The sequence below is a fragment of the Colias croceus genome, chromosome 24, assembly GCF_905220415.1.
Source record: "Colias croceus chromosome 24, ilColCroc2.1".
NCBI lineage: Eukaryota > Metazoa > Arthropoda > Insecta > Lepidoptera > Pieridae > Colias > Colias croceus.
This window is the reverse complement of record NC_059560.1, coordinates 3,291,409-3,316,503: the sequence shown is the minus strand read 5'-3', so window position 1 is coordinate 3,316,503 and position 25,095 is coordinate 3,291,409. Positions and strand designations below refer to the sequence as shown.

Genomic DNA, 25,095 nt, shown 5'->3' with positions numbered 1-25,095 from the left:
GATGTACACGATTGCTACTGGTAAAGCTTCCAGGTAATGCAGGAACACTCGTACTATCGCAAATTGCGAATTACCTCCGTGCTAAATCAAATACATTTGTGTATTTGCATCAATCGCTTCACTGGAGCTTATTTAATTCCCCACTTGATTGAACCGAATTTATTACGCCATTAATTACCCAACCAAAGCTACCGCTAAGTAATTTAATTTTAACGGTCACAATTCGCTTGTATCTCATTCATTACTACGCCATAATTTAGCACTGTCATTCCGCGCTTTGTTTTTCCTGTCTCGTTTTAAATAGGTTTTTCATTACCGTAGTAGGTAGGTAGGTATAATGTCGAATCACCGTTTTTTAAATTAACAATCCCGTGGCGCCCTCCGCTAATGAAGATTTCGTCCGCCATAGTTTTTTGTCAGCCATGTCTGTTTGTTTTGAGCTCACCATCAATTATTACCCAGTTTTAAATTAGTCGTGTTCGCGAACACCGGTGTGTTGTTGTCTCTGGCTGGCGCGTGTGTGGACGGTATTTACGTCTCTGTCGCCGTCTTGTCGTGGAAGTTTGTTTTGTGCGTGACGCGCCCCGCCCATTCTTTCGCGGGCCGAGCGGTCGCTTTGACCGGTAGGTGCCGGTAGCGACTCGTTATCTGAATCTGTGCTTTTTTTGATCGCCTGTGTGTGTCCGGCCTAATATTTGTATAGGTGAGGTACAAAAAGTCGATTTGTGTAGTGGGAGGTGCAAGCTGTTTCGTTTGTCTGGTAATTACTTGCAAGGACGCATTAGGTGTAACTATGTATTAATAAGCTTCTCGGTAATTCTTAAAAAGCCTCTTAAGTTTTATTGAGGAAATAAAATATTAATTCGGTCGTAAAGATCGTTATAGGTAGGTAGGTATAAAATATATTGGAAAATTATAATCAATAATTAGAAAAATCAAACATAGGTACCTTTTACCCATTAGGACAGATAATAGTAAGACTTATTTAAAACTAGTTGTCCGCCCCGGCTTCGCCCGTGGTACATGTTTACGTTTTCTCTACATAAGAACCATCCTCGTACTTCAAGGAATATAATAAAAAAAGAATTAACGAAATCGGTTCAGCCGTTCTCAAGTTATGCGCTTACCAACACATTTTGGGATTCATTTTTATATTATAGATATAGGTATTAGGTAGGTAGTAATAATTAAATGGAATTCAAATGATGACAAATTTTGTTGTTACAAAGAAGGTAGGTAGCTAAGGTAGGTAGGTACATATCCTAATCATGGTTAGCCATGGGTTAGCCACACAATATTGGTAGATGTCGTTAGAGGTTAAACAATCCAAGCCCTTTCGCGTTTCTAACAAACTAATTTGCTTATAATGGATGAAAAAGTGTACCTATAATACAGCTTTGTTTTCATTTTACTATTGTCGTCTAAAGAGGCTCATATCGTGACCAACGCGATCGTTGCTTTTAACACGCGATGCTAAATCTTATAAAAATCCGAATGTATTTTTAACATTAAGGCTTACATTTAGGTTTAAAAAGGCATAAAAATAAATGAAAGGATTAGTAGGTAAGTAATTTCTTTCGCAACTACCTCATACACTAATAAGAAGATCAATTTTGTCACTTTGGACTGTGTGATTCCGCCATAAGGAAAAACTAAAAAACAACTTAATATAAAAAATTCAATATAAAAATAAGCCCAGATAGTGTACCGCGCAGCGCGCTTTAAAGTTTAATCTAACGTTAATATTATTACACAATCAAATCCAATTTTCCACACTAACAATCGATCAAAGTTCATCGACGCTAACAATTCGCATTGAATCCATCGGTACTTATGTTCATTTCAATTTGGGGCAATGCACAAAAACAGCAATGGAAAGGGTGACACGCAATTTCGTAGATTAGAATTAGTCGGCACAAACAAAGGCTAATCTGCCGCTAATGTTTGTGCTAATGCTTCGGAGGGTGATTCGTCGCGCTTAATACAACAGATTGCGCAGTTGCCAGTTTGTAAAATTAAATTTGACATAGCCGGTCCCCGTTGTGAACTAGTGTCTTGGAAAAATGTTTGCTTTGTGCGTACGGATTAAAACACTCATTTCTCGTGTTGTCAAATTATTTGCTTTAGGTGTGGCTTTAGGTATCTACTTAATTGTTCTTTTTTGTTTTTTCGATAAAACGATGTGTTTCTAGTTATAATTAACTGTTTTTTGTTCAAAATCCGGAATTTATTATTTATAGATAAGTATATACGCAATAAAAAACTTAGATTCTTCTATATCCTCTATAATAACAACATTAATTATATTAAGTTATAAGCAAAAATCAATCAATTAAATCTGATACCGCCTTTATTGATTTATCACATTTTACTACTGTAATTTAACGATACACTGAAGATAAACTATAAAGTTTAAACTATATCCTCAATGAAAGGGCGGCAAACGTAGTGGTTTGGAAAATGACAAAATAACAAAGTGTTGCCAACACAAAGGCGCGATTGTCCGCACGCGGTCGGCCAAATAAACGCATCTTGGGGTTGCTACTTTATGTCATTTCAATAATACAGTTGTTATCTGTAGCGGAAAATTGCATTTCTTAATCATAATATTTGTGTTGACACCTCGTTGTAAAGCTTTATTTGGTAACAATTGTGGTAACAATTAACTTTGTTTATTTTAAAGAGCAAATACAGAGTTTTTTTGCCGGCTCTTTCTATTTCAGAACTGACTTCTGAACCGGTAATAAATTATTATTTATCTGTTTTTGGTTTAGGTAGAAGCTGAATAAATAAATATCTGAGTTCTAGTTTAAAGGTTCTTTTAATTATTTAACAAATGATAAACATTTAAACCAATACGTGCTAATAGAAAGCAGATTTTTCAACCTATTTATTATCTTCAAGTAAAACATCTGAAAAACTATTATTCTTCATACTTGAATAACTTCTACTGGCGGCCATTGCTTGGACCCTTTGAAAACTCATCGAATCAAATGATCGAATTGGTCACACCTAACACATGTCACTAACTCACTAGGCATCTGCAAACGATAAATGCAATTTGAAATGTGCTTTGATTTCTTTATGCGTAAAACAATCTGTTTTGAAATTAACGAGTTATTATAATTTTGATGAAAAAAAAGTTTCATTGTTTACGTTTCATATTAAAAATTATGAAGAAAATGTTATAAAATTGGTATTAACTAGAGTTATTATTTGTCCAGATGACCATTTAATTTTAATTTAGTACCTACTTATAAGTATATAAAAAATGTGCACCCTTTTTGTAGATCCTACTATAATAGTCCTACTAATATTATAAATGCGAAAGTTTGTGGGGATGTGTAGGTATGTGTGTGTTTGTTACTCTTTCACGCTAATACTACTGAACAGATTATAATGAAATTTAGCACACATATAGAGGGTAACTTGGATTAACACATAGGATAGGTTTTATCTCGGAAATCCCACGGGAACAGGAACTATGCGGGTTTTTGAAAACGCGGGCGAAGCCGCGGGCGGAAAGGTAATAAAATCTATACCTATATTTTGTTACATCCGAATATAAATAATCTTTTATCGTTCTAATGTATCTGACCAAAACCACAATAAAAAAGTAACAGTACTTTCCGACCATAGATATCTAGATATTCCAAAAACAAAACCATCATACTCCTCAATTACAGGCAAAATAAATCTTCGTGTGAATGTCATAGTATAGATATACTAATTACATACATACAGAAGCTAAATCCAGTGAGATTTGAACTCCGATTATCCTGATTTATAACTACGAGACTCATAAATTGTCTCCAGCATTTAGATTTAATCTAGTATCTTCAAATAGCCTACAGTCTGGACTGTTTAGGGCGTATTCGTTTAGAAACGTTTAACTTTATACCTACTAGGTACATGGCTATAATTATTTTTAAAGTGAAACTTCTTTAGGCGCGTTGAGAGTAAAATTTCTAGGTTGCGTCATGACAATACCGTCACGTCACGGTAAGATGACGATTTTGGTATTTATTTGGTATAAGTTTCACTTCTGACACACGTGCTCCGCACACACGCTATTTTTTAATAGTCGATAGTATCTAGTGCTTTCCAATAGGTAGGTACCTACCTACAATTAAATAGATATTTACTAAATAAAGATTGGATAAATCTGAAAAATATTTTCATCACAAGTAATTTATTGCTCCTTTTTATTTACTATCTACTGTATATTAATAATTACATTTCTATAAAAGAGTACTTATAACGTTCTATAATATATGAAAGCTTAAAACAATAGAGTTATAAGATTTCACTGGTTTTCCATTTAACCAAAATCAGGTAGATACAAAAAACTCAACCCATAATAACAATGCGTAGATATTTGCATTTTACAATCACCCAACCGTACTCTTTATACTATGGTATTTGTGTATTCTTTTGGTAATAAGCTTGTCTGTGGTTGCAACACATTCCCATATAATTATTCAAAATGAATGATTCAAAAGCTTATTTCCTCACATTATTTTCGTACACCTACCGTTTACATTTCCCCCGATGTTTTGTTTCTCGCTTCTCACTTGAGTGAGTGTACATAAGAATACACTTAAGTTCGTTTATTTCAGTGATTAGCGTGGTTTTATGTGTTTTCTTTTCCCGCGCTTTACATAATCAATTTTATTTCGTATTCGAATTATGTGCATTCGATTAATACAGAATCGATTTATTTATTTTCACACATAAAACGCAAATATTCGAAACTTCTAAAGCATAGATGGCTCGTCACATAGAATTGTAAAGTACATAAACAATCGGAATGCATCAAAATTCAAAACTGAAGCGTGACAGTAATAAAAAGAAAATTGTAACTTGTTCCTTTGAAATCGTCATAGCTTCCACCTGTAGTGTAGGCACGTCACGGGTGTTGCCACTGCGCCCTGCGGGAATTCGAATCGATTACTACGCATTATAATCGATACCTAGTATTCGAATAGTATGTAGATAGCTGGCTGGATGAAAAATACTTTTTTTTAAAGAGACGGGAATCGAGGTTAGGTTTTTATGTAAAACGTAATTTGAATTTGTTGTTATATATAAAAACGTAATTTACCTATACCTATCTAAGTGAAGATTAACAGACCTACAGCTAAAGAAAAAGCGTAAAAGGTTTCCTTGACAGTAATTACTTACAATTATTAACACATATCCAGTCATCAAACTAAAAACTTAAATATTTCAAAATTAAACAAAAATGCGTCATTTAAAATCCACTATAAATACATAAATTTTCACAATACCTAATGACCATTTCCGTTAATATGAACCGTTTTATTTACATACAATAACGAACCGATAATTGAGTATCGACGCATCGACGAATCGAATAGATAACGATCGGCAACTACAAATCGATGTTGTAATGAACGAGTTCTCGGAATAATAAGGGGAGGCACGCGTACTGAATTTAATAGTTACCACAGATACTATGTGTCTCTGTGGATTAAAATCGATTTCACATTGAGACAGTCGTCATGCGTCTACCGTGACCGCTTGACATATTATGTAAGTTAATGATCATGGACGATTTGTTACTGAAAAGCTATTTGTATGCTCCTGAGGTTGGTAAAAAGTAGGTATCATGAGCCTTGTTTTGAGTCATGCTTTGGCAGCAGGCTACTTATAATATGGGCTATGCATGTACCCACTTACATACTTACATCCATCCCACTTAACTATATTGCACTTATTTATTATTCTTTCGATTGGTTTTATTTACATAATTAATTTGTTGTATTTTTTAAAGGTTACATAATATATTTTAATTTATGCGGCTCTATTGCTCTGAATATTATTAGGTACGTAAAATAAAACTAAAAAGTAGATATTATTTTATACTCTGAATATTAAAGTGTTAAATTAAACCTACAACGTAAATATCTATCAGATAATTTTATAGAAAATCATTACATTAGAAATATTAGTGATTATCTAAATTACTTTGTTATCGAAATACCCACAAGAACGATGTAAAATAGAAATCAAATTATTACATTTAGATTAGTGAACTAAAATTCGGTCATAAATAAAGATTATTATAATGTATTTGAAATCTTATCATGCTTTAATAATTCCATCTAAATTGTTACATTACCTATTAGTTTCCATCTTGTGCCCATTTCAAATAACTAAAGACTTTATAATCTATCTTTCTATAGGTACCTTACCTTCTTATGATTAAAATAAAAATATTTTTTGCAAAAACATTCTCATTACGCTATCAAAACCATCTTCAAATCGTTTTCCCAACATTTAATTATTCCATTCTGTTTACAACGGAATAAACATATACCACGTCTACATTATTATCATTCCGTGATAATTTTATTTGATTGCACGTGTACGGTGTAACCTACACTTTAATTCGCGCACAACAATTAAGTCGCTCTCCGAACAGATATGTAACAATGTAAAGTAATTACTCCTATTATTTAACGCCTCGGCTCCGCCCGGGTTGACGCGGGAAAAACGAAATATAGTCTATGACAATTGACATTCACAGATAACATATATTTTCAAGAGATTTTTAATATCGGTTCTCTAGTTCCAGAGATTACCAGATTTTTTATTAACACGATTTTATTAGCTTCATCCTTCATCCGTTTGTAGGTTTGTATGTAATCGGCTCTTTTAGCCTCGATTTTGACTCGCTTTAGACGGACAGATTTAATTCAAACTTTGTACACTTATCAAGGACTATAAGTGACAATATAATAATTAGCGTGTATCAAAGCGTTCTTCACAATACAATATGTATTATAGTATGTATAGATAAAGCTCCAAGAAAAATCGAATCAATTTACCCGCGCTTTTCGCGTCACATTCGAAATGACAGTTATGACGTTTAGGGCGTGTTCCATAGCACCCTCAGTTCATTTGTCGAGCCATTTGCTAGCTGGAATGCGGTGACATCAAGTTGCCGAGGCGAACGGAGCGTGAAATGGAATACGCCCCGAACCAAACCCCCTACTATGTAACTCCCTAGCCCTTAACGTTCGCTAACGAAAATTCTTGTACGAGTTTTACTGGCTGTCTCATTTCAAGGATTAATTAAATGGACTATGATAATCGTGTTTTGTTTGTGAAATGGTTGGATTTGGAAAACATTGCTTAGCAGTTGTGCTAAGCCTTTTTTTGTTTTTTTATAGTGGGGAAATCTTGCGTAGATACCCACTGCCTCCGGGGAAGAGGCCGTGGGTTGTGTCGGATTCCTACCGACCAAAACCCCACTGCGCGTTCCATCAAGCCGCATCAACGACAGAGCCACAGTGCAAAGCCTACAAAATACTAAAGAAATTGTGAAATACCGTCATTGTTTAAGGTTTAATAATCTTCTACAGTCTACACTAACCAATAGATATAGGTACATATTAAAAAGAAATTCACATTTCTATCTGCTATTAAAAATTTAAAAGTAGTTTACAGATCATATTAGCTTAGATAACTGTTCAGTTATTTGCATCAAAAACGTTAAAATTAAAATACGTATAGATAACGGAATGTTCTTGCTGTTACATAAAAGACTCATATCACAAAATTTCAGACACACTAACCCAGCCTCGCATTTACACCTAAACACCAAATATAGGTAAACAAACATTCCACAAACACGTCACCAAAACAAATCCAGTCCTACAAGATTATGCAAACCGTCTATAAATTCAAATTGCATCTGTCCAACAGAATGTAATTGTTATAAATTGGTACCGTATCTTGAGTGTAGCGGTATCCTTTTAAATCGTCACCCTAATCCGGGATACCTCGATTTGTTTGCTAAAGGGATGGAATACGTGACTTTCATGTAATCGGATGGGAAAAGTTTGTATTTTAACAGTTGAATGTAAACGACTAAGTTTAGGCAAATGTTAATGAAAATTACTAATCGTTTGCTTTCTGTATGTACGATGTAGCCTGTAGGTACTGTGTTGGTTTAGTCAGTATTTATATAAGTCATAATAGAAGATAGATAATACTGTGAAATAATTTGGACACTAACATTCTTAAAAATCCGAATAACAAATGAAACGCTTCCTGCTCTTTCCAGCTATTATATATAAAATATACTAGGTTTCCGCCCGCGGCTTCGCCCGCGCAGTCAAAGAAAAACCCGCATAGTTCCCGTTCCCGTGGGATTTCCCAAATAATGGGAAAAAGTAGCCTATGTCCTTTCTCGGGTATCAAAATATCTCCATACCAAATTTCATGAAAATTGGTTCAGTAGTTTAGGCGTTATTGACTAACAGACAGACAGACAGAGTTACTTTCGCATTTATAATATTAGTATGGATTATATTAAATAATATACAGCATTATAAATATGACGAAGAATTATTATTATACCTATTTATTATTTACGCATAGATTGAAATCTAAAAATGTATAAGCACGAAACTTTTTAAAACATCAAAATTGTTACTGAACTTTACTCCTAGTAAATTCAAAAAGGAAAGATTAATATCACGATCGTTGATACCCCGTGAATCAAAGAAGATAAATAGCGGCAGGGGAATAAATCTAAATCTCCGCCGACGTTTATATTGTCACACCGCATCGATCGTTTCCCACTGTTTCCCAAAGCGCGGAAAATTGACGCCTTTTTATTTAAATCGGATACTCGCACTAGAATTTTTATTAAAAAAATTACAAACATAATAAATCAAATAATATGATACTTGAAATATGTACTTAGTATTTATTACTCATAAAGCCTGTCCATTCACACTAGTCAGAAGTCATCAATTTCGTGCGTAGAAAATGAACCATTAAATGATCATTGTCTTAATGTTGATATCAAGTTGTGAACATACATCTCAATTAGTCAGGCATGTAACAAATGGCGGGGGACGAAATTAACTAACGGCAAAATCCCCAGAGCCGAATGAAATATCGGCCGGTATTAGGGAACTTTTGCTTTTTTTTTATTTTATCGCTTTTCGTGCAAATTGTTAATTTTTGCTTCGGTGTTTATTGAAAAAAAATCACTCCCTTTTTGCCATTCCAAATTTTAAAAAAAGTTGCAGAAATTTCCCGCCAAATGGTAATTTGACGTATTACATTACTTTTTTTCTAAGGCCACACAGTGACAGGCCAAGATGCCACCCCGGCGCTAAATATATCTGTCAACGTGACATGTGACATAATGCGTTTCACAGACAGTGCAATTTGTTTTTGTGTAGCTATAATATTTTACAGCGGAGCGTACATAAATTAAAATTGACTCGAGAAGTGCTTAGGTGCTAGGTGATGTTATGTAGGTAGTCTCGTAAAATAACCGATTTACCTGTCTTGTTTTAAATGTTTAGATAATCATTATGTTACAAGAAATAATAAAGTCGGTTAAAAAATGATTTCTTTTGAGTCGATAGTCATAACAATAATATATAATGATGTGTTACGTGTGATTGTAATAAGTTCATAAAGAACAAAAGTTACTTGCAATTAATGTAGGTAGGTACCTACATCACACATCACTTACATTTCAAGAAAACATTCAATCCGTTATTTATTGACACTGTTAAATATGCTCATTAACTCATTTAGATCATGAATTGTTAAATAAAAGCGTATTTTTTGTGAAGCGATTCCTTTAAATCTGTCAACGGGGCGTTATGTTTTGGTTGCACTCAAAACACATGGTAACACTTCGTGAGGACCGCACACAAATGTTACGTCAGATATTTTTATTGGCCGACGATGTATTTGTTATAGATTTAAACGTTTTAGTACTGTTTTAAGCGGGAAAAAGTGAGGTAGGTGTTGAAGATGGATAATGGTTGTGAAAGATAGATTAATAATGTGTGTTTAGTTCATAAAAATGTAATTTTCTGTTCAAAATAAATTTTAGAATAGGAATATTTTTAAAATGCTTGTATTGTTGAATCTTTTTTTGTATAATTGTCGAAATTTAATTACTTGTCAGGAAGGTAATTTTAAATTAGAGATAATATCTCCCCAATTTTACTTAATTGTAACTATCATTTTTATAAAAATACATTTTTATCGGAAACTAAATTAAAACACATCAGCTAGCCACTTCATCACTCGCAACCGAAACGACACCATTAAAACGACATCTTTCATCCTCTCTATAAATAAAACCATTCGCGGCTTACAGTCATATGTCTTTATTCCGGCTAATAACAATTTAGGCAATTATGTGACAAAGGGAAGTGTTTGGTATAATCTGTGCTAGGGCGACTGCCGATCCCCTGAGACGTTCAGCCCACATTATTGCCTGCCAGTGATTTATAAACCGCTACCAATTTACGATTTATTTGCTATCTGTGTACTGTGTTGACATGGCGGGAAGTTGTTTTTTTATTGGGGGATGGCTTAATCTCTGTGTAGTTAATAGTAGGTAATAAAACGAAAATTTTAATTAAAAACAATGCGATTAATATCAATGTTTTTAGTGTTTTGAAGTGCAAAACATAAATAGTTTGGAAAATCCAAAAGTGCACGCCTCATAATCTCATCCTTTACAATAAAATTGATTATTTATAAAGAGTACGTGACTATAAATATAAAAAAGAAATAAAATAAAACATTTGGAAAAGTAAAGAAAGCGGTACCGTAATAATTGAGCTATTTTTCTTGTGGCCCCACCTAGATGTGAAACTGCGCAGTTTAAGGGACTGACTACCAACTTATTTTTTTAAACCTTGGCTTATAGTATAAAGAATCGAGTTTATAATGGTGAATTTTGAGTACACTATAAAAAAAAAAAGTCGATATTTTTTTTGTTTATTTAATAACAATTAAACCACATCGAATCAGACCCTGAAAAATGAAAGGGTTCTATTCCTGAGCATACTCAAGCGTAAGAGAAAAAAAAAAAGACTCGATTAGTAAAGTATTTCGGTCGCTATCGTGTTAACAAGAAAATCCTCCGCACATACAGACACACGGACGTCCAAGACAGAACTTTTTTAAACTGTTTTTTAACTACTTAGTTTAAATAACAAAAATGACATCAAAAATATCATGAATGTTAAAAATAGTGTTTTTTCTTAATATGTGTGTGTATGTATTATCTTACAAGTGCAATGTATGATACATAAAGACATTTTAAGTTTGAAAAATCAGATGTTTTGCGCGAAGTGACAGTAGTACCTACCCACCTCAACGCTTCGCTTATGAGGCGTGCAATAAACATTAGATTAACGTTAGATTACCATTTAGATAACCTTTCATAATGATATAAGTGCCTATCTTTCGTTGTCTACAAAATGCCTTGTTTTTTTATTTATTATTAAAATAATTGTAAACATGCAGCTGTTACATAAACAATAAATAATAAATAATTATCAAACCGTGAACATTGTTAGTTGTGAACCAATTTGCGTTGATAAAGAGGCAATTACTACAGCTAATTGTTGCAAATTTAATTACTTCATATTGCAAATTGAAAATGATAAATGTTATGGACTTTTTACTACTGAATGTTATTACAAAACGTGACAAGTAATTATAATTGTTATTAGTTTAAAATATCTTTAAATGGTGGTTCTGCGCTGATAATATTTATCCACTTTTCCAAATCCATACTAATATTATAAATGCGAAAGTAACTCTGTCTGTCTGTCTGTCTGTTACTCAATCACGCCTTAACTACTGAACCAATTTGCATAAAATTTGGTATAGAGATATTTTGATACCCGAGAAAGGACATAGGATTGGTTTTATTCCGGAAATCCCCCGGGAACGGGAACTATGCGGGTTTTTCTTTGACTGCAGCTCGGGCGAAGCTGCGGGTGGAAAGCTAGTACATATTCATATAATAGAAACGCCTATTTTTCTTCTTCATACACGAAAATAATCTTTCGTGTTTCTTAAATTATGACATTACACGTCATAATTATATAATTACTAGATTGTAATGTGTGTGTACCTATTACACACAGGGACACAGGTGTTACATGTTGTCCTACAGAATTTTACGACAAGTTCTGTAAAATAATTTTCACATCTTAATCATATTTCATTCTTGCAATAATTTATTGCATTTCTGTAATATTTCTTGTTTCACTAAAGTATGATTTAATCGGAGTGTTGTCAACAAGCTTTGAAAATAATGGCAATAAATAATTTTCACTCCCGTTTCGTCATATCTAGATGATTGAATTAAATAATCATGTAAATATAAGTGACAATGCTACTGCCTACTGATTTTGTGCAGTCAGTCAGAAGGCGGTTCCGTTCATTTTTGTTTCTCTCAAAACGTAAAAAATCATTGAATTGAATTGATATTTTTGGTTTTAGGTATATGGCATTCAAAAGCATTATAAATATAAGGATGGAGAAAGGATGCGGGTTCGAGATCGAATTTTTCTATTCTTTAAAAAGTTATAATCATTGAATTACTATAAAGTCAATAATTGATGGTATCTGCAGTATTTGAGCTTCCAAGACACAACCTTAACCCTTAATTTGGTATAGTCCGGTGTGACGGACACTTATTTAAATTAAATCCTGCCAAGTTTTTATTTCATGTTCATCGATTTCTAATCGATTAAATGTTTATTTATACCATAAACAAATAGTAAAAAAATAAGTAATGATTGTGACAACATTGGATATGTCCGTTGGGACGCAAAATGTCTGCGAAAAGGCGGCCACCTGTTTTGCTCCAGGAATTTATAATTATTTTTCTTATTTTTTGTGGAAAAATAAATTGAATTATATATTTATTTGTTAGATAATAAAAATATCAATCATTATTTACAAAAACATACACACTTTATTACATTTTTATGGTGTTTATTTGTAACCAAAATGTTTTGTCCGTCACAGCGGACATTGCTAATTGTATAGAAAAGTACCACTTTATTACTACGTCCGCTGCGGCGGACACCGCCAAAATGTGTGTGCTTCTGATTGTTTGGTTATGGTTCTGAGTTTGGATTTTTTTTCTTTACCAACAGCCTAATCGCGCAAGTAAAATTATTGTATTCATAATATATAATATTATTATTTCCGATGCTAGCGAAATATCAGATTCGGAAACTGAATTGCATGATGCACGTACTAATTCTTCCACCCCCCTGTTTTCTTCTGCACCATCTTCCCTTGCTAACGTAACAATAGATACATCCGACGATGAAGAATTACACTCCGAAGATTCTGATAGACCTGCTGATGACCAGATTCTTTCGTGCGTGAAATTGGCGAGTCCATTTGTGAAAATGTTCTATCCCTATCTGCTATTCCTTGATTGCCTGCAACGCCTATAACACCAATAGCTTCTTGATTAGCACCCCGAAAACTAAGATCTAGGAAAACACCCACAGTCAAAGCCAAAAGACCAAAAAAAACAAAAACATTCAGCTGACTTACAATTTATTGGAGAGTAACTCAATTCCGTGACCAAGCGACAATAGAAGAAGGTGAGGAGGATGATTACATAGACATGCCAGAAGATGATTCACCTTTGAGTTTCTTTCACCTTTTTTTCTCAAGATATTTTTACTAGTATCGTAGAGCAGACCAACTTATATTCAGTTCAAAAAACCGGCAAGTCAATTCAAGTAACAGAAGAATTTAGAGACATTTTTTAAATTTTCATACAAAATATACTTGAATTGTTTTTTTTTTTTAATTTTCATACAAAATAAACTGTACTTCGGTATCAAATAGTTCTAAAATGTTCATTTCTGTATTTTTCTTTAGTAAAAAAACATAAAAATAACCGTGGTTTTTATTTTCCGTAATTTGGCAGTGTCCGCTGTGACGGACACCAGTTTTCCCAGGAGTGGGCTATGGTAGATTTTTTTTTTCATTTTTCGAGAACTTTATGACATACTCCTGAAACCACAAAATTGTTAAATTCATATATTTTGAATATTTTTATCTGTGCCAAATTAAGGGTTAACTTTATTCTCTTTGAGTATAATGTCTAAACAACCTGATTTTCCAAGTTAGAAATCAGATTATCCTTCTTGCAAAAATACGAGGTATTGTTTTACATGGTATAGGTAGATATATTGTATTATTTAAATAGTATTTACATGGAATAGATATATCGACATGGGGTAACTGTCCACTGTCCAGTGTCCATGTTTAGTAGCATATTTTGTTTACAAGAAATAGGCCAGTGTCAAAGTTACCTACAAGAAAAATAAAGTACATATAAAATTTATTCTTCGACTATTATCATTTATCACATCCATTCAGACACAATAAAACACTTCAAACACTGTTTATTCTACAAACGTCTTAACACGATTCAGACACCATCTTCATACAAAATTATTTGTTTTACAACCCTCATTACCAATGTCACAGATTGACGAACGGTTGTTTTAAAACATTCAAAGTCGGTATTTAAGTCGATCCTGAAGTAGTAAATAAAACATAAACCTCAAGTGCTCTTAAAAGGGATTCAAATGGTTTGTTTTGACTACTTGGGCTTGAAGAGGCTGTAAAAAAATTATCAGCTGACTTCAAAGCACCGGTAATCAATTTGGTGTAGCGCTCGGTAATTTGGATCTGTCCTTACTGGTCTGAGTAAGATATTTGAGACGCTAGTTACTTTCTTGAGGAGGTTAAAAGAACTACAGGGTGTATGCATAAATTTGTCTTGAAGCAATCCGTGGTTGTCATTTTGATCTGAGGGTCAGATAAATGTGTTCTTTAGCTACTTTACATATTGGCATATTTTCTAAGGTCATCAATAATCCTGGTTTTATAATTAAGTCTTTGATTACAAAATACACTTCTTAACTTCTTAGAAAAATGCTTAATTAATAAGATTCCTAATTATGCCGTCACGGATTTTTTCTTCCACCTACGTAAAAGTCATAATCTCATTTGAAAGAAAGATGAAGATTTTGCAATTTAAATCATCCAACTTTAATTCGTTGCTAATGTACTGCATTTTAATCTCCCAATTGGAATACTAATAAGCGATGCTTATAAAGCAAGTGCTAAGTAGCATCAGCGAATATTCATGAGCTCTTTTCGAAACAAAGTATTCATTAGTACTAGAAACGTCAAGATCGTTTCATAGAGTTACAGGGTAGAGCAGTATTAATTCCAGTTTGAGAAAGGGATAGCGCTATATGAGCTATATAGCTCTGGCCTCTGACACGTTTCAACACAGGAATTAATACTGCTTTAAAACGTTACAGATGCGATAAACATCGGTCGTTATTCTGTCACGGGCGATGCACTAACTGCCGTAGTACATTACGCGTAAACCGTTTTTGTTCGCGTTCTTTTTTCGAACACTCGGAATGCTTGAATTTGAAAATTGGAATGGGAATTTTGAAATTTCGTTTGGTAGGCGCCGATAATTTATCTGTGGATTCCATAAGAATTTTGGCGCCCATATTTATGACAGAATGTCTGGAATCGTTTTTTCTCTTACTACTGTGTGTAGGTAAACTTCAAACAGAATCGTACGATTATGTATCTTTAGGTTCAAAATATATGTGCATACGTGGTAAATCATTATTCTTTCATTTTAGTAGAAACAATAAAGCTTAAATCGTAACAAGCATAATATCTTAGACACAACTTTTAAATGATGTTTCAACGCAAGATGATACGGCCTGAAATAAGTATGAAATTATTTCCACCGATGAACCTAACACCAGATAACACACACAAATCTAAATCATGTGCAAAATTATTAATGGCAAATAATAATATTAAACGTAACAAATGGGCCAATTAAAATCATTAAGTCGTTTGAATAATTTAACGTCTTATAATTACCGTCTGTGACACCAACGCATAATTTCAATTGAAGATAAATACTATAGGATAAGTACTGCGTAGGTTTCAAATTATTAGTTGGAGTTTACTCAACAAGACAGGCTCATAATAAATTGATTACCTACGCTACACTATTTGCTGACATTTTACAGCATGTGCTCTTGATATTAAAGACATTTACATATTTTAAATTAACAATAATTACAAAGAACATGTGTTGGATGGATAGGCTACATGGATAGGCTACAATCTAACAGAATGAATAATAGAATCGTTTAATATTACGTGTATTCCCGACACTTACTTGTCCATATTTTCAAGATTCAAAGCATATCTCACGTAAAATGAGGTAGCTGAAGTGTATTACCGTTCTTATACCAACTTTTCATAGAACACTTTTTTCGAACCACAAAAAAGTCAATAGTGTACCGAATCTAACTGGCCAGCATTTCTAATCGAATTCCCAGATCGAGAGAATTGCCAGTATAAAAAACAGTGCGGTAGTGCACAAATAGATTGAATAAAAACAATCTGTGGTGGCTGGTCAACGGGGCGTAAAACCAGACGTTTACGTGATTTGTACTCCCAAATGTTGTGTGAATTGGGTCCCGTGAGAATGTGGTCACAGATCGCTATGGAGCTTTATCGATATGGGATATACCGGTTACATTGAAAGTTGGGGTAGGTAATTTTGTAAACTCTGCAAGTAAAAAAATAGAACAAATTTCCACCTTTTAAATATGATAAGGGATATGCCCTTGATAAATAAAGTATCCAACACTTGATCATTTACTTTATGATTTACTAGCTTCTCCGCGCGGTTTCACCCCCGTGGCTCCACTCCTGTTGGTCGTAGCGTGATGATATATAGCCTATGGAACCTTCCTCGATAAATGGGCTATCTAATACCGAAATAATTTTTCAAATCGGACCAGTAGTTCCCGAGATTAGCGCGTTCAAACAAACAAACTCTTCAGCTTTATAATATTAGTATAGATTTCGGATCTTTAGACCTACACGTATTTTCTGAGATAACGCGTTCAATTGATCATCATCAAATTATATAACAATTATTTCTTGATATAAGCAAATTACACCTATTGAATTATTAAAATATTACCTAAGCTTGAATTTGATTATGCCAATGACCTATTATACTAGTAGACGCGGCATACGCCAACATCATTGCACTAAAAAACAGCGTAATTAATACATACCTACTTACTAACGCATTATCACCAATACAGTTGTTCTCTCTTTCACTCTCACGCACGAGACATAATACATGTCTCACTCATGTACTTCGTAATAACAACTGCCGATTAAAATATAAAAAGAACGTCCAGCCACGACGCTGAATGGTGCGTGACTAAGTGAAACTCGGGCACTTAGCTGAGTTTTTTCTTGCCAAAATAGAGAGCGGGTAACGTATCTAGCTATTTTATATATCATAGGATTATGCTTATTCGCGGTAAAACGGAAACGTCAACATGACGTAATGTCATAAAATGGCCGCCAACTAATGTTACCAGTTCTACGAAAAATCCGCACATACATTACAAAATCAAATGCAAATATTGGACGTGCAAAATAAATAAACAAACATTGGATATGTATTCAAAGATACTAACGGTGTTAGTTTAATGCGAATGTTATGTAAGAAAATTGTTGTTGCTGGTTTTAAAGCCTACTCAGTAAGCTTCTTTATGTCTCATTATTTAGCTACTACATTCTTATTATTAACTTAAACAAACTCGTATGTTTTTACAGTCTAAAAATATAATTATTCACAATAATATTTATACAAACAAATCTGTCATCTGCCCAAAAAACCGGATACTTATCCCTAATTAAGAAGCTCACAATCGTTCCGGGCCATTGTGTCGGTGTGTCTGTCTGTCTATCTACAAACGGTGGTAATCGCGCGTGGTGGGAGACGAGCCGTTCAGCCGAGACGACGCTTTTAATGTGAACCGCTGTTTAAAAAAATACAGACTAAAATATAATGTGTTGGTTAATTTTGGATAATGAGTGTACACTGTCCCTTGAATGTGGCTATTGTAGAAAACGTTTTCATTCTATTAATGAAACATGTATCCGAACTTCGAAGTAAACGTTGTTTAATTTTACCTTTTTTATGCGACTTCTAGATTTTATGTACCAGTATAGATATATGATAATCTTATAATCTATTGCTTTTTTATTTAAAAAAAATATTCTCAAAAAAAAAACAAGAAAAAAATATGCTCAAAACAAGAAGTGAACATTTCACTGGCAACATAAGTAAACGATAAAACGATGATTAATACGTATAAAATCGACCGTACACAGAACCAAATTCCAAATGGACAATACGATACCAAAATAGTAGGTAACACGTAGCGCGTAAAAAATCTATTTCTAGACCGGTCCGGTCCGTGACTGTCGAACGCTTTTCTACCAATCCACCGATCTACCAATCAATCAATCAAGAGTATCAATGAAGCACACGTCACGCTTTTTTCGCTAACGTTTCAATAGAATTCGGTTTAACGCGGTTTATCGTAGAAACTACGAAACTGATTTTTGGGACTCGTCACGCGAATGTGCAAAAAAGTGGTGTTTTACACCGTAGGTAGGTACTTTTACGTAGGCTTTTTTGGAGTGTAAAATGTATGTTTTGAGATTTTGCTGATTTAAAAAATGAATTGAAAATTTTCAAATACAGGTAGCTTCTGTTATAACTAAAGCTAAAATTTAATTTCAAATATAACTCCATGCAAAGCTCACATCTTCCTTGAACAGACATATTTTTTGTTTTTGTTTGAAAGAGGAGGAGGAGGAGGTGTCACTGATCAAACTCGAGCTGATAAAGCCTACAAAATTATATACTTTTCTGACAATCATCCGTAAAATAGTATCAAATGAAGTTTAACCAAAATATTGAAAGTAGGAGACTTTAATTAACTGGGACGATATCGTCTTACCTACCGAAATTGTTTTCATTCAAAGAAATAAAACAAACAAGGTGTTCCAATGTTATCTTGTCCATTTAAACAACCATTTATTTCGCGTAAATCTCATGTCAGTAACAAGACAGGATATTCAATTTGTCCTCGTTAGCTTTGACCCTTGGTTCAATAGCAATGTCTACGTGCATTTACTTGTTCTAATATGTATGTAAATTTTCCTGCTTTTCATATGGACCGTAGCTTCGATCACGTAGAGATATGTATAGGTAAACCAGAATCTGATGGCAATTAGGGAAATCAAAATTTTGAGTGTGCAACCCTAGGGAAAATGGACTGAACGATCTTGATACTGCTTATTTTTTATTTTGTCCTCAATATCATTTAAGTGGACTGCAATACTGTACTTAATAATGAGATATCCACTTAATATTATGTAGGTACATACTTACATAAATACCTAATATACAATTATACCTACATATTACTTTTATACAGGTAATACATATTATTATTATTTACACATACCTATATTTGTATATTCATTACCAGTATGCCATGTGAAAATATCGATATAATGATAATGTAGATCAAAACTGCTTATAATTTTTTATAAAATAAAACAAAAATAAAATAAAACTATGTTTATTTTCGTAAGTATTAACAGATACACACATTATAAAATTGACTTGGACAGCTTGGACTTGACGAATAGCCGTATTGGAAACTCCTGTAATAAGTTTCCATAAAATTATATTCCAATCAATAAACAATATTATAGTTACCTACATTTAATATTTTTTAATTGAAAGTATCAAAGCGGGTAAGTCCAATTTACCAATAAAATCTTCTAAATTGAAAATTGTGATGTGTTTGACCCTTTATCATCGAATGTTTTTCTATACACATTATAAACAACACCTCTTGCTTGTGATCACAGCGGCTTTTTCGACATTTTCGAAGATTTTTTAGACAAAATCCTAAAAATTATTCATCAACTGCAAAAAAGACAAATAATTTGACAACCAATTTGATAGTTGTCAAATAAGTTGCCACATGAAAATCTTTTATTTCTTAAATATAAATATGCCATCAGATTCTGGTAGACCTATATTTGTTATTTTTGAACTTTAATATTTTTATGGAGTCTAATTCCTGTTAAATCACTAGGTCATTTCGGAGCTTTAGAATTGAAAAAAATGCAAAGACACTATTTATATCCAAATCAGTTTAGGTATCTTTATTCTCATTTAGACGGAAAATTACAAAAAAAAACACTATGAATATTATAAATTTCTTTAATAACAAAAAAGTGAACATAACATTTCCCGTTCTACAATCCATTATTTCCCAAATAATATTCAGTGGTGTTCCCATTAGGCATAAATGTTGCATGTATAGCTGTCATTTGACTCCTCAAAAGTTAAGTCTTTGATGTTGCCATCCTCGCGCTATAAAACTTTAATTAAAACACTTTCCAAATAAACAAAGACCTTAATTCGTTGCTATAGTTACACGTATAGAAAGCGTTCGACTCGTTATCAGACACTAAAACATTATTTGAGTCTATGGCACTGTAATAAACAGCCCGCACCGCTAAAATGTAACTCTTCTGTCATAAAATGTATCATAAAAATACGCCCAGCTATCGCTACATTTTAACGAGCACACAATGACATACGGGCATTCCGTTCGAAGTATCCTATTAAAAAATTAATCAGTGCGAACATTGTATTATCTGTATTTTTTTTAATTTTCAATAGCAAGCACTGGCTGTGAAAAAACATTGACAGTTTGAAGAAGAAAACATCACCCATAAAGATTTTTTTAAAGTCCTTTAAAATTTGCTTTGTTCTCCGGATAAGTATGCATGTAATTTTCCAACATCAAAGTAATGTACCGGAAACAAACGAATAGGTAATAATTATCTGTATATCCGTTGTGTTGCCCTATTTCTAAATGTTATCTGTCCAATTTTGTTTCGCTCTGAAATTGTTTAAAGTTCTAGAATGGTTTTTCTAATTAACATACTAATGCTTTACGGATTAAAGCATAACACGATTGTTTTAAATGTAAATGATTAAGGAATGTTATGTCGATAAGAAAATATTTCTGCAGTTGTACCTATTAGGTATAATGTACCTATTTTGTTTCCCCAACTGTCATAATTTACAGATAAATAAATGTAAACATGACAATATTTTAAGAAATATTTTAATGACAACATTCTTGAAGCGTCACTCTGCACTCATATCGTTGGTATGGCGCGGTTCACCGCACATATTAATAAAACCTTTACAGTTTAACATCGCTGTCGTTAACTTAAACTGCCTATCTCATTGTATAAATGTTCTAAAGGTGCTAATGTACAATTTCTTTGAACCGTATTTAGTGCAATTTAGCGGCTAAGTAATATTCGCGAAGTGAGTCATTCGACATTTCCTTTCATTTCTTTACCAACATAAAAGCATTAGGTTGAAACATTTTTATGAAAACATACATGTTTGTAAAAACTTGCTTAGCTGGTTATGTAAAAGATGTAGGTATAAGAATAAGAAAAAATGATAATCTGCGCTTCATTGTTTATAACATGAAAAGGTGTTTTGTGTTTTAATCTAACATCGTTTGTTACAAACATACATCCTTTCAAAACACATTAGGCGGGATTCCATTCAGTCACCGTCACGTCCAATTTCAAAGAAATCGAAATAAAGAGAACAATTTATTTTAAATCGCAGCGAAATACCGCCGGCACATCGAGTATTAATCACGACCTAATCGCATCCTTAACGAATCCGAACCTCAATTAGGATTGAATAAAACACCCAAAGTGCCAAAAAAGAGGCAAAATTCAAAGACATCGCTAAGTATAGCAGTGTAAAAAATTCTTAATCAGTCACGGTTTGCCTGTGTGCACCTGACTTTATGTCGCAGTGACACGACCATCGAGATTATTTCGCGCCATTTCTAATGTCATGCTGATTGCATTTGTGGAAATATTTTTTATCTGTGTAAGGTCAAGTTGAATAGGGGATAGACACACGTTGAAAACGTTGTAAATTAGACCTTATTTTTTTAATTTGTTAGGTGTTAATGAATTTACTTGTTAATTCGGTAACTAACGATTAAAGTGATTACCGAGTAATTAACGATTAAGGTTTAACCAGAATCTGCAGATCTAAGAAAAGTTTAAAACTACATAATTGATTGTTTTTACTTTTGTATCTACCATGACATTTATAAGTACCTACCTACTTAAATTGAGCATCACAAAAAGTGATCCTAAAAATTTAAATACCATGCATTTAACGACCTCACTATTTCTATCACGACTAAATTTTAATTCAATTTCGAATTCCGTCACGTGCATGTACATTGTACACTAAAGACGTTCTTATGTTCTAGCGATTTTTTCGACTTGTTTCCAATACATTAAACGTTTATTATGGAAGCAGTTGGAACTTGTCGTACACAGCGTGTAATCGATATCGATGACATCTCGTAACGTAGAGCTGTTTAATCAATAGACGCTCAAGTCGTTAATCGATACGCACGGCGCTCATATCACACTTTCGTGACGGCTTGTAAAAAGCAATGTTGTTTTTTCATTGTGTTTTGTCATTACAAAGCAAATTGTTTGAGAATTAACTCAATTTGTAATGGCGTACGTGGTTACCGGCCATTTCCATTGATAAATTATTTTAATGGACGATTAGGAATGATGGGATTTCCTGTCGATATGTAAAAACTAGACTAGAACATCATTGTTCCTCTCAAAAATAAGTTATTACTAGTTTTCCTTATTGCGTACCTATTTCTGGAAACGCCTTGCTGTACCTACTAAGAGTAAACAATTATAATATTAATATTTAATTTTCTATTGTTCCAGATGGTCAGTCAAATCACCTCAACCTGTTCAACTCGCGGCCACAACCGAAGAAGAAAAGAAAGTCCAGAACGGCGTTCACAAACCACCAGATCTTTGAGCTTGAAAAGAGATTCCTCTACCAGAAGTATCTCTCTCCAGCCGACAGAGACGAGATCGCTAGCTCCCTCGGCCTCTCAAACGCTCAAGTCATCACATGGTTTCAAAACCGACGAGCAAAATTGAAACGCGACATGGAAGAACTAAAAAAAGACGTAGAAAGCGCCAAGGTGCTCTCCGCACACAAGAGTTTCCTTGAAAATGTCACAGACTTGGGCATCTTGAAGAAGAAAGCTATGAGCATAGGCGCAAGTGAGGAGGCAGCTACGAATTTAGTCGTGAACGCGGGAAAATGAAACGAGTCGGCGCGATCCGTCGCGCCTGACGTCTACGATAGACGTCTACTCGATTTTTAAGACAATTCGAATAATCGAACAGTGCTTTTCGTTATATTTAAATCGATTATAATCGATAGAACTTGAGTGCTTCGAACTAGTGGTATCGATGTTTTTATTTAATCTGTAAATATTTAGAGCGCTGTACAAATAAGTATAAAATAAATGTGATAGTTGATTATTTAAGTACTTAATTAGAGAGATACTTAATTTATTTATTATATCATCTGGCATCAAGGATTATGCAATATCAAACAAATTCCCTATGTTATCTAATATTATATCAATTTAAAATAATAATATCCCGAATGTATGTGATAAAAAAAGCTTTCTTGGTTTCATTGATGTTTCTCTACTTACTGCAGATGAAAAAAAATCAAGAAGTTACCATTTACATATACATTGTTATTAGCATATAGGTGCCTATAAGTATTATTGCATTGTGCTTATTATAAACAATTCTGTATATTAAGAAAATAACAAAAATATGTTTCTTTATTTTCCTTATCATGTAGATGTTACAAATGCATTCGGGATATTATTACCATTTGTGCAATAACCAAGTTTCTTTTATGCCAGAGATAATTAACATATTTCTTGTAAATAGTATTATGTACAGAGTAGAAATAGATTTTGAATAGATATAAGTTATTATAAACGGTTGTAGTACATTCGTGATTATTATAAATTTAAATAAATGAATTTATTTGATTGTCATAATATATAACAGAATAATGGTAGGAACAATTAATAATGTATGATATATTATTGTATTAAAATTTTATTTTAAATGAAAAGAAAATTATTTGCTTAGACATTTACTTATCAAATAGATATGTAGAGACAATGGAACGATTAATTTAAATACTATTCTATACTTCTTTAAAATAATTAAATCGATTGTTTGTGTTTATTTATTTAATATTTTGTTTATTTTTTGTTAAAGACGTAAATATGGTTAATTTCACACATATGATGACGACAAATAAGATTTTGTTTATATTATTCTAACGGTGTATTTACATCAAACGAGCGAATGCCCATTCTAACCTCACTATGTCAAATTATGTTAGTGTAGGTAAACAGGCGTAGAGCATTATTTCGTTGTTCTAAGTACGTTCGAAAAGATTCTATGCAATGTTCTGATACTTAACAACACTGAATTCGAGTTTTCATGCTCTTGCTCTAGCTCTAGCTCTATGTTCGTTGATGTAAATGCACCGTTATTGTTCCGAGAATTTGTTCCATTCTTTGTCTATTTGATAAATAAATAAAACAATTATCAATTTGTAAATAAAATTTAGTAAATCACTTGAATTCTGTAAAAATTGACGTAGAAGAATTTATTTTTAATAATTTTATAGAGCTGATATGAAATTTATTTAATGTAATAAATATAATTGCAAGTTTTGTTTGTGCATAATAATTCTGTTATAATGTACCTAATTGAATATAAATGTTAGATAATCAGTTTAAATAATTAAAATTGACTTAATCTTGTTCCTACTATAGTTACATCGCACATGTGTGCAACGCTATTTGTATATTGTTCTGTGTAAATAAAATGTATGTGTTCTATATGTGTGTTTGTTTTACCCCTTCCAAAATACCCTATATTTAGATATTAAATATTATTTAATTTCGTCATAGAGTTATCATAGTACCTAATCATAATCTTACACATAAACACGAAAGTACCTACAGATAGTAAAGATGTGAAAATTTTCTTTGCTCACACGAAAATTACTTATTACCGATTTGGCCAAAACATAAACCTATATCCATACTAATATTATAAATGCGAAAGTAACTGTCTGTCTGTCTGTTACTCAATCACGCCTTAACTATACTGAACCAATTTGCATGAAAGGAGAATGACAAACTTCCATAGGACTCTGGGCCTGATCGTTACACTGATGATTTATGGGTGATTAAATAGATAAAAATATACAGACTCTATGAATATAATAATTATAGATCTTTTCTATGGGATAGCAGAGATATTGGGATATTGATTAAGATCAATTTTGAATATAACGTTACTAAAGCCCTTCTGCCA

At 32.9% G+C, this 25,095-nt stretch overlaps 1 protein-coding gene across 1 annotated transcript in view; it reads left to right on the top strand.

Moving 5' to 3' along the window:
• Nucleotides 1-24,608, top strand: part of LOC123702850 (homeobox protein BarH-like 1b) — a 54,087-nt gene extending 29,479 nt beyond the window's left edge. The window contains exon 2 of the mRNA XM_045650671.1: nt 22,606-24,608. Coding sequence (XP_045506627.1) covers nt 22,606-22,997 — 392 coding nt within the window. The 3' untranslated portion in view covers nt 22,998-24,608. The remainder of the gene's footprint in view (nt 1-22,605) is intronic.
• The last annotated feature ends 487 nt before the right edge of the window (nt 24,609-25,095 follow it).